At 44.4% G+C, this 11,751-nt stretch overlaps 1 protein-coding gene across 1 annotated transcript; it reads right to left on the bottom strand.

The window, feature by feature from the left end:
- Positions 1-8,235: 8,235 nt before the first annotated feature.
- Positions 8,236-11,492, bottom strand: LOC121608869 (aromatase). Its single transcript, XM_041940280.1, has 10 exons — positions 11,440-11,492; positions 11,044-11,240; positions 10,804-10,954; positions 10,553-10,707; positions 10,290-10,454; positions 10,058-10,172; positions 9,856-9,967; positions 9,501-9,663; positions 8,994-9,235; positions 8,236-8,493 (listed from the first exon to the last, which is right to left on the bottom strand). The coding sequence occupies exons 1-10, from the start codon at positions 11,490-11,492 to the stop codon at positions 8,236-8,238; spliced, it is 1,611 nt and encodes a 536-aa protein (XP_041796214.1).
- Between the last annotated feature and the right edge of the window lie 259 nt (positions 11,493-11,751).

Raw genomic sequence — 11,751 nt, 5'->3', positions numbered from 1 at the left:
TGGACAAACAGCAGCCTTTTCGAATGTGAAGAATCACGAAAGCCACAGCATCGCTTTCGCAGTCTCCTTTATATGTCTGGGTTTGATTTTCTTATCGCTCGGCTTATGAAAGCCAACTCTGAAATTCAGAATGTCAGCATGTCCTTGAGCGTCAGAACACCGCCTGCTTTAAAATGCATTACCATTCAATAAATATATAACTTGATGAATCATATGAGACTGTAAAGGAGAATTTGTCTGCATCTGGGCAGATTTAGGCTAATACAGAAAGGTCGGAGGCAAGTCCGGACATTTTATGTTATGTGTCATCTTTCCATTGTGAAGCATTCACAATAAACATGCAAAACTGGAATGTTCTTCAACGCTGTGAAGCTCACAGAGACTCTGCAGAGCGTTTTAGCATCTTTCCGCTCACTGTTTTGGCTTTACTGTTTTTGGTCTACTCTCATAGCTCTCATCAACTGGGTTTCCAGCAGCACGGAGGCAGCTGCTTTGAAAGAGAAAGCTCGGATAAAGCTAACGTGTGCTAACGGCATGCACTAACTGGCAGACAGACAAAGTTAATGAGTAGGTGAGGAACAAAGTAGAACATCCAGCAACAAAACAAGGCCAGATGTTTCCCTCTGGAGCTGGTGCGTGTCCGCAAGATGTACAAATAGCACAACTGTTTGCTAACACGTTTGCCACGGCAGCTGTATAAGGTGATTGTATGTCAGTATTGTGTTTATAGCTTGTTCCGCTGCCCCCAAGCAGCCAAAAAAAAAACAAAACTGCTTTGAAGACGGTGTAAAAAAGGCTTTTTGCAGTATTGGGTTAAATCGCTCCCTTGGATAACTGGAAAAGTACAGGGAATGTCTCAAGGTATTTCCAGCACAGCTGCATTAGATTTCTAGCAATCAGTGTCGGGTTTTGGCTCCAGAATCAAACAACAACAACAGATTCTTTGTTGACTCACCATTTTACACATTCAGCAATCATGCAGAGAGGAGTTTGTTGTTTTTTTGTGGAAGATATAACAGTTTCTCCACCCACTTAAAGCTGCAAGACGCTGTGCTTTGAGTAAAGGCTGTGACTTTCAGAAAGTGGCACTCTGGCTACAAAAAAAAAAGTCCTACTCTCTTTCCCACAGCTGAAAACAAGAAACACAAGGAATTCTGGGAAATACTGCAAGAAAGCAGTCACCAAATGAATAACACTTCATCACGAAATAGCTCCGAGACGTTGAACATCACGGGCCGGTGACATGTAAGATGTGGAAAACCTCTTGTGGTGGGTTTCTCTTCTACTCAGTCGCTTTTCGTCCGAACAGAAATCTCAGATTGAGAAGCGTGGGGGCAGGTGGGCGTGCAGTTGGTGGTCCGACGACAGTTGCAGGCGACACCATCTCCCAGGTGTGGAGCTGACTGTTGCTCAGCATGAACACTGGGCACCAGATGGCATCAGCCTGTCTGCCCACTGCCCAAGGCTGACTTATCTTTGACACTGTGTGCATTTGCGTGTGCGTGCGTGTGTCCTATCTTATGCAATGCTGTAGTGATGAAAAAAAAATATGCCTGTTATCACAAAAAGCTGAGCTACTGTGATCCGAGCACTTAAGCTGTGTATGTCTTTAACATCGTGTGTATATAATGCAGTGTATGTGTGTTTGTACAGACTGCACCAAACAGTGCTATTGCCGTGAGACCGAGGAGCATATAAGTGAGTCTGGTGTGCCTGGAAGAGTACTTGGACATTTTATTTTAATCAAAAGTTGTGAGAACACAAACACGAAATGGAAGCAGAATATTATTCTCCAGCACAGTTCAGTCCCTCTGGCCTCCGCGTAAGAGCTCTTGAGTTTTTGGCTAAGCCTCAGTAATTTTCTTTCTGACAGTAATCACCATCACCAGCATCTCCGTAAATGTGCCCTCTGGACTGCTGGGCCATTTAGTTTGTAAGTTCTTTTGCTTGTATAGCTACAAGCTACTGTCAAATCTACTGTGTCTCTGCGTGATACAGGACAAACCAGCCTACACTAATCCCAGATAATGACCACCGGTGAAAGAAGGATTCACATCCCTACCACAACGTGAAAATGCTGCGTTATGAGTGAAAGTCCTGCATTCAGAAGCAAACTTAAGTAAATAAGTATAGGAACATAAGTCTCATCAGCAAAATACTTCATTATCAAAAGTAGAAGTAGGCATTATGCACAGTCTTATGACATAGTCTATATTACAGTATTACCTTTACCGATTAATTCCTCGGTAAGCAGCATTTTCATGCTGAAGCAAGCCAAGGTGAGGCACATTTTAAGCACATTATATACTGTTGGGTAGCTGAATCCATCCATTCATTATATGTCCTTTGCAGCGTCACAAGGGGCAGGAGCCTGAGGGCGCTGGTGGTGGTGGTGGTGGTGGTGGTGCTGGGATCACCTGTCTGATACACACAAACAACAATTCAAACGTACAGCCACACCTACAGGCCATGAAGAGGGACCAGTTTACCAACCAGCAAGTCTTTGCACAGTGGGAGGTAGTGGTGGAAAGTAACTGAGTACACATACTCGAAGCTTGGAGGAACTGAGTATTTCCATGTAACGCTACTTCATACTTCTACTCCACTACATTTTGGAGGCTAATATTGTACTTGTTACTCCACTACATTGATGTGATACCTTCAGTTGTTAGTTACTTTGCAGATTAAAACTATTGATACAAAATAAAAAATAACTAATAAATGATGATATATCATTAAAGGTGAAGCTACGACCTTTACCAGCTGCAACATTAAAGTGCACAACAATGCATCACTAATTATAATCCAATATTATAATATTATAATCCTGAGCCATTCTGAATAATAATAATAATAATAATAATAATAATAATAATAAGCATAATAATCCTGGATTTGAGATGTCTGGAGCTGTAAATTACCCACTGAAGTTGCATATCGGCACCTTTAGAAATTCATTGCCGATTTGAAGCGTCAGTCATCTGCAAAGTCGGCTGCGATTGGCTCAAGAAGAGAAGGAGGCCCCTCTGTCCAACTCAGACTCTTATTGGCTTCTCTGGTTGCCAGGCCTCATATGGCAGATCGTGATTGGTCAACTGAAGTGTGTCTGTACATGTTTCAGGAAGTTGTAACGAAAAAATGACAGAAGGCAAGCGGAAGACGGGTACATCGCCTGCTAATTTGACAGGAGAAAATATCTTTCAGAAGATAATTATCATGTTTTTGACGAAATATTTTTACTGCAGTGGATCGTCTGGCCGAATGTTGCGTGAATTTTAAAAACGGTTGTTTCTCTTCTGTTGCCGTTGGCTCCTGTTGTTATTGTATCTTGAAGTGGTTTGCATCAGTCAATTCACGAGAATATTAACTTTCTAACGGTGTATGAGTATAAACGTGAACGACCCGTTTGTGCCAATAAACGGGAAGAAAAATAAACAATAATAAATTCTCTGACCGCCCGTTGTTGGGCTAGCTAGCTAGCTACTGACATTAGTCTAGTTGTGTCATCATCTCACTGCTCCAGCTGCAGATTCACAAACCATCTGATGGTTGATGGCTGATGATCATGACCCACTTCCTGTGGCTGCCGGCTGAGGTTGACTCCCCATGAAAAATGTCCTTACAGCCATAAACTGGCTAGGTAGCTGGCTAGCAACCTCGCTCACTGACTGGGACACGACTGAAAGACAACAACCCTGTGTGGGCTGGGTACTTGTCTGTGCAACACTACTACTGTAAGTAGTAATAGATGAGTAAGTAAGTAAACTCTGAACAGTGTCTTTGAAGCACAGTACTTACTGTCAGGTGAATGCTTTTCTAGTGGACATTTTGGAAATATTTTAAATTCCGTAACTTTCCAACTCAAACCCAAACAAAAAGAAAAAGCAGAATCGACGTGTACTATGTGGACTAGCTGCTGTACCTCAAACTGAAACCTCCACACTGGCAAGTTTTGAAAGTGGGCAGAAAAGGAATACTGAAAGAAGAAGAACAAGAAGAAAAAGAAGAAGAGCTTCCTGTAATGATGAGCGCCACCACCCTCCTCTGATGTTCAATGAGAAACAAATGAGCTGACTTTGCAAAGCGGGCCACATGAAAAGGCCACGAAGTGAGAGTTTCCCTGTGATCCAGTGCCTTTACTGGCAGAGAGCCTTCCAGTCTGGGCCTCTTCAGACAGACTGGCCTGATGAAAGAGACTCGCTCGTCTTTCAAGGCGAGTCTTTTTTTATTTATTTATTTTGCTGTTTTCTTGTGATCCCGAAAAGCTCCGAAACACGCAGTTCACATGAGCGCATGCTGCCGGCGAGGCTGGGAAACATTCAGATAAGCAAAAGGAGAACAGCGTCACTGCCAACTGTAGGAGGTAGACAATCACAATGTAGAGAGATGAGTGCATTTCCAGTTGACCCTTTATGGTAGATGTTTCCATGGCGACCAAGGCTCTCTTTTAATGAAGCAGTAATCCAGCAGGGGACTGAAACAGATAGACAACATGGCCACAGGCATTTGAGAATTTCAGCGCACCGCCGCGTGTGTGCGCGTGGTGTGTCTGTTTGCGAGCGGCGAGCAGCGTGCGATCAGTCGGATTGTCAATCAGGGCGAGAGGCAGGACAGTCTAAACTTTTTGCTGCGAGGCTCTTACGTCTGAGTTATTTTAAAAGCTGTCTGGCATCCTGCCTCTGTAAATCTGTCATGCAGCAATAGAAATAAATGGAACGAGACGGAAAATATACATCATGTGACTCGCAAAAACCACAAATGAAGAACCATGAGCTTTCCTAAGAGAAGGAGCAGACTGAATATTTCAAAGAAGTGCATCAGAGTCTGCAAGGCAAGCTGTTGTAATGCCTTACAGTAATGCCCCTCGCGGTCCACGTAAAAAGCAGATCTGCGTTGTGGATTTACAGCATGCATATCTTATTTGAGGTGCCCTTAAAATGGTAAAAAGTGTTTCAAAGCCTCAAAAGCTCTCCCTTTAGTAGACGCTGGCATAATAAAATTGCAATCACCGTGACAGACAGACGGGCGACCTTTCTGCCAAAAGCAGGCAAGGCTGACACAGTTTGAAACCACAAGTATTATTCAATTCCCCTTTGAGGATATTTCCTAAACTCACACACACACACACACACACACACACACCAGTAGTACACTTGAAGTGAAAGTTACCACAGATCTATTTAGCAGATGCCTGATCTCCCACAGCTTGGAGCCAGAGGAGTCACATTAGCTCAGTATGTCCTCTTTATACAGGAGCTCTGCACATTTTCTGCTCTAGACCGCTGAAAGCAACCGAGCTTTGACGGGCAAAAAATTCATTCCTCTGCAAAGACACACGAGAAGCTGTTAAGAAAGTATCGAATATTTCCCATGTTAGCGGCACGGCTCCGGGGATGTTGGTCTGCTGGTTAATCGGTCCATCACCACAAATGTAATTTGGGACAGACGTGGGTAAATTATAATAACTTTGGCAGTCTTTTCATCTGGAGCCATCATCAAGAAAAACTTTGAATTTTGTCCAGTACTTTTATGCCCAGATAGGCTTCCTGCACACCTAATGACATCATCAGTCTCCACTTTGCAATTAGTGTTAATTAGCAAATGTGAGCATGCTAACATGCTAAGCTAAGATAGTGAAGATGAATTCCTGCTGAAGATCAGCATGTTGGTACTGACATTTTGAGCATGTTAGCATTCTGACATTAGCATTTGTCTCAAAGTACTACTGTGCCTAAGTAAAGCCCGACGGAGCTGCTAGCGTAGCTGTACAGTGGTGGAAGCAATCACCGTTTGTTGAGTGTCAGGGTGAGATGGGGGGTGTCTAGCAGTTTGTGAACAGTATAGAAAATGCACAACAATGCAATTAAATCAAGGATGAACTTCTACACTAATTAATCATTGATGCATCTCTGTGTTGTCTGCTTTATGGTGCTGTTACAGTGACAGGCTCATGCTATTTAACTGAACTCTTGAAAGGCTGCGCTGAGGACGGCAGTTGTATATTCATAACTGACGATCAGCTGTATGCACAGGCTGCCAGTGTCCGCCTGTAGAAAAAGCATTACACTAATAGAAAATAGGATTTATTGGTGGTTTGGGTGTAAAGGCTTGGTGGTGCAGCGCACACTGCAGGGAAAGGCATGCCGTTGTTCCACTGGTGCATAAGCTGACGTGTAGATGTATTTTATTTTGTAGCCTGAAGGTGTTCTTTAATTTATTAGTTCTATCACATAACATTTATCACCATCAGGATCTCCATCTTCTACCCCACCCCACACAGTAGCGTTTACGCTTACTCTTACTCACTTTTTCACTTTTGTCTGAGTAGAAAGTAATTTTACTTTTACTTGAGTAAAATATTTCCATCCCTGGACAGATGGACTGACAGTTGGATGGATACCGATGGTGATTGGAAGAGACAGTATTAGGACCTTATGTGAGGAAGTGATAATTAAGGCATCTTTTCACCCTGAAGCTACCGCGCACTGTAAGCGCTAACAAATGTGACACATGTTGTCGTGTCATTTCAAAACTTAAACTGAAAACTGATACAGATAATAAGCTAAAACTTCTGTCGATCCCTGTGTGGCCTCATCACTGGCTGTTCAGCCTTTAGCCATCCTCTAGAGAGTAGTGATTCAATTTAACTTTATTAGCCAAAATAGACTGACAAACAAAGTGCCGCCTTAAGGATTTCTCAACAGGAGAGCAACAAGCAGCAAATGAGAGGAGCTTAGCAGCAACAGATTTGTTGGATATGCAGCTCGATATTTCCCAGTAGTCTTCTGTTTACATCCATTTTTGACGGCTTAATTCTCTCAGCACTGGCTTCAGGCTTCACAGAGAGGATGGAGATGATTGTGAGGATGATTATATCACAGGTTAATTTACAAGATTTACATCTAACAAAAGCGCAGTCAGAGCTTCGACAGTGTACGTGAGACGGTCTTCATGCTGATGGAGGGCAGGGATGAGACTGAGGTTAATGAGAATGTAGTGATTCCCACGACACCTACGAGCAACGGCCTGCGACACACACAAAAACACGCACACAATGCTATTTACATGCACGTATATGCAAATAACACGTAAAAACAACATTTTATTGAGGAATAAACATGAATATGACCGAGCTTGAGTCTCAAGCCAGACTCCCAGAACACACACACACACACACACACACTTACAGATCACACATACATACAGTAAGTAAGCTTGTTGCTGAGGTGGTGAAACGCTCTGTTTTGCGTGTTTTCCTGACAGACTCTCCTTGTCACTATAGTCTCCCAGGTGGTCGTGCGTCACTGAGATTGAAACTCTCATTTTAGATGTTTCCCTCTCTTGCATCGCTGACAGCTGACACCTCTGGAGGAACTGCGCCGCTACAGCTGAAAACCTCACCTACACGCATATTTTCCCTTTCCTCATTCACCCCATCTCATCTTCTTCTTTCAAACACACACTCAAACAAACATGTATGCACGTAGAGCTCCTGCGGCCTCTCAGATTCATCCTCTGTGTTTAGAGAGTGGAGCTAACACAAACTGGAACATCTGTCAGTGAGCAGTGTTGCCACGTTTGCCCAGAGGCAGAGCAATTGAACTCAATGAACAATGTGTTTGGCTGTACTGAAGCTCACATCATTGTGTTCTGTGCTGCACTGCCCTCTGCTGACCAATATATGCAAATACAAAACGATAAGAAAAGGAGAGCGATATATTTATTCCACTCTCACAGTCTAATATGCATAAATCTGCGGCTTTTCTAAGTTGGAATTGCACAGTTGTAGAGTTTTCCAGTAATTAAAATACTTTTTATTCATATTAGCACCACAAAACACAGCTAAAACTGCAGCACATGTTTGTTTTAAAATCAGGATGGGAGTAAAATAATTCATTTATAAAACGAAATTGAAGGATTTTAACACTAAGGGTCAGTTCCTATGTTGGGAAATACTGCAAATATTTACTAGTCTGAATAATTGTGATTCGATTCGGGAAAAAAAAGACAATGATGCACAATGTGAGCACAATAATTTACATTTACTTCAGCGTTAGCACGTCTAAACTTACATTTCACACAATTCATAACAGTCAAAGTACAAATAGATTTTAATACAGTTTAAACAGTTTGCTTTGTACACTTAAAATATTATAAATGAAGTACTGGGAGTCATATAGTATTTGTATATGTTCTGTATAGGTGTATAGGTAGAAATGAAGAAACCAGAGGGTCTCAGAGTGTTTGCCAGCTACCTCTCTGTCTGGGTAAGAATCTCATGCTGAGATATTCGGCCTCCTGCTGATGCTCTACGGGCTGCTGGGAGAGGTTGTTGGTCTGTGGGAGGCAGTCCAGGGTCAAGCCCTTATGGGGGCAAACAGAGTACTGTGAGAGCAACGTTACCAGGATGGATTTCATCATCACCATGGCGATGTGCTTCCCAACGCAGGCGCGAGGCCCTGAACCGAACGGCTGGAAGTAACGGCGAGGAGCCTGAGGGAGGACAGAGGGGAGGGGCAGAGGACAGATGGGAGAGGTGGTTAACGCCCCTGAAAATGCTTATCTACGACGTGAATATTCATGACTTAAAGAAAAAAAAGCTTTATATTTTATTTATTATGAATTTGTCACTCAAAACCCAAATTATCGGCTTCATGAGGGCTGTGCTGCCGTGGTTCGACCACATTTGATTGACAGTGGCATTGTAAGCAAACACACCAACTCATCAGATTCTCAGATTAAAATGTTGCTAAATCCCGATTGGTGGACAGAAAAACATGACATCACCGGTCTCAGCTGAGCCCCGCCCACTACAAACCAGTGAGACAGGCATGGAAAAGAAATGCTGAGCTGTCTCATGTTAGATATCCAAAGTTGTTCTGAATTTGGCAGAAAATTGTGCGTTCGTGTATTCAGCTTCTCACAGTAAGAAGCTGCATAAGAAAACAGGCTTTCAGGTGCTTTAAGTCGACCTCAGAGCTGCAAATACTTGCATTTTTTTCGAAGTTTTCCAGGCTGAACTCATTGGGTTTGAGGAAAAACTCTGTCCGGTGCATGTGGCCGGTGTTCAGGATGATGTTTGTGCCCTTCGGTACCCTGTAGCCATCTATGACGTCATCAGACAGGGCTCTACGCATGGTGAAGTCCACCACAGGGTGGAAGCGCAGGCATTCGTTGATGAAGCTCTCCAGCACCTGCAGCTTCTGAAGGTCCCCGTTCTGAAGCTGTCTCTCACCTACGGCGAGACAGAGCAAAAAACTGAGCACTATAACTGCTGTGAGGGCTGGATTTAATGCAGGACTGTTACATTAGACTGCATTAGTTTTAGCTTGGTGTGCTGTACCTGACAAACACGCCTTACATGCACAGTATTTTGCCTTTTATATCTTAGTACACGAGGTGAAACAGACGAGCAATATGACAGCTTCCACAATGTTCACATCGAGCTTCTAATCTGTATTTAATCAGGCTCGGTGTCTTAAAGTCTTCCAGCTACTTGCCTACAACCGTGTCTATCTCCTGCAGCAGCTGCAGCTCCACATCTGGATTCTGCTTGAGGAGCAGCAGCATGAAGAAGAGGCTGATGGACAGAGTGTCTGGTGCTGCGATCACCATCTCCAGCACACACTGCCTCACGTTCTCTGCAGTCAGCTCGCCGTGGTTCTGCACACACACACACACACACACACACACACACACACACACACACACACACACACACACACACACACACACACACCTTTACAGGAATTCTGACATTTGGGTCGGAGGAAGTGCTGAAAGGGCTTGAAGGATGGAAACAAGGACAAAAGACTTTGAAGGACTCTGCGTTAGCGATTCATTTCTTAGACCAACCTGTGCGAATATGAGCTCTGCAGTGAAGTTGATGCTGTCCAGTTTGTCTGCCTGCTCCATATCTCTCCTCTTCTGTTCCACAAGGGCCTCTATGGCATCCTGCAACTCCTGGCTGTGAGATGACAGATATATAACGCTCCACGGTAATGTTTGACGACGCCCGGTTACATGAACGATAACATAAGATGACATAGTGACTCACGCTGCTGCCTTGTGCCTCTGGTAAATCCAGCCAAACTTGAAGTAAATGTCTGGTTTGATCAGCACAGTCTGCCATGTGTCAAAATACCTCTGAATCTTCAGCAGCAGCTCTTTCTCTGGACACAGGGTGCATTAAGAAGACAGCATGGCAGTAAGATAAATTCACTGCATCTTAACTCACCCAGGCTACATGTGTTTGATCCGCTTCTCCAAATTTAAGCATGCCTACTTACCATTCACAGGCACACCCAGGAAGAGCCTGTTGGAGATGTCGACCACGGTGCAGCGCAGCACGCTGAGCACGTCCACCTGACCCAAACTGTCCAGATTGTCTAGGTGAGTCTGTGTGGAGGAGCGGCAGACCTCCACTGTCTGCTGCAAGCCCGGACCGGTCAGGGCTGAAAATCGATTGAGCTTAGTCAAATATTCTGCACCTGAGATCACCGAATAACCGGATAAGTCAGCAAGTCTGCTCGCTAAAAGGCGAAGATGTTACCTCTGGTGAAATAGGTGCGTATCTTTTTCCACAGAGCTACATTGTTGTTGAATATGATGCCTCTTTCATTCATGCCGATGCAGCTGAGCCCCTGCCTGCTCCCAAAACGGGACGTGTAATGTCCGTTCTTCAGTACATGGTGCACCGCTGATGCCCTAATGGGAAACCCCCCCCCCCCTACAGATTATCATTTCACACTTGGATTGACTGTTTGGTAGCTTTATTCATCAGCATTAACAGAGATGATCAACCTGCTGAGTATGAGGGTCTCCTCTCCATTGATCCAGACTCTGACAATGTCTCCATACTTCTTGTTGTAGTAGTTGCTGGCTGTGCCGATACCAGTCCAGATGAACCTCAGATATGACAGAAGTGGCCCCAAACCCAGACAGAAAGAAGGACCTGTTGTGGTGAATGACAGTAAATGTATTTCAGTGCAAGTTCGCAAGGCTGAAATAGTAACAGAAAAGAAAAACCTGAGCTGAACCTACCTGGTACAGCTGTCTTGTCCGTGTGGCTCCAGGCGACCAGCAGCACGCAGACCAGCAGGATTAGAGCTCTGGTGGCCACAGAGATGTCCAGTGACCCCCCCGCGGTGGCATTCTGAGACACGGAGACCAGGTCAGCCACTACGGCGTCCAAGCCCACAGGAGTCATCGCCCGTTCACAAGCAGAGATGAGATCCACAAGAAGGCAGATTTAAAACGACCCTCACGCGCTGAAAGCTGCCTCCGCTATCAGCTTTCCCTTTATATGTGAGCCGAGCTGGTCGGGAGCCAGGTCAGGGTAACACAAAAGCCACAACAGAGGAGGGAAATGATTAACAATACACTTCTAACCTTGAGGGTTTGGATTTGCTGCTGTGCCCTTGAGCGTACAGGACTCACTTGAGCCGGTACAGGTTGCAGTGCAATCCAGTGCTGGAGCGCCCTTCTAGCATGGCTTGTATTTGACACTTTGGTGGTGAGGAGCCAAGTTTCGCTCCTCCTTTGAACATCAAAAGCACCTGATTAGAAATCCGACAGAAGGGCACTCGGCCTGTGAGAATAAGGGGAAATCTGCGTTATTGTTGTTGTTATTATTCCAGCTTTATCTGTCGGACAGACAAGGAAATGTTGGCACAGAAGGAGAGAGGCCTGCACGCTGTCAGGCTCCAGATAAATAACCGATTTCTCCTCTCGAGACAGGCAACGAGACGA

This window comes from Chelmon rostratus, chromosome 1, assembly GCF_017976325.1.
Source record: "Chelmon rostratus isolate fCheRos1 chromosome 1, fCheRos1.pri, whole genome shotgun sequence".
NCBI lineage: Eukaryota > Metazoa > Chordata > Actinopteri > Chaetodontiformes > Chaetodontidae > Chelmon > Chelmon rostratus.
This window is presented reverse-complemented; position numbering and strand designations above follow the sequence as displayed.

Bases quoted from the DNA above. Each gene is read 5' to 3' on its own strand.
- LOC121608869 (XM_041940280.1), bottom strand. From the start codon at position 11,492: ATGCTAGAAGGGCGCTCCAGCACTGGATTGCACTGCAACCTGTACCGG. The intron at 10,455-10,552 runs GTAACATCTTCG...ATCGATTTTCAG, and splicing joins ACGCACCTATTTCACCAGAG to CCCTGACCGGTCCGGGCTTG. The intron at 9,664-9,855 runs GTTGGTCTAAGA...GTGTGTGTGCAG, and splicing joins CAGAGCTCATATTCGCACAG to AACCACGGCGAGCTGACTGC.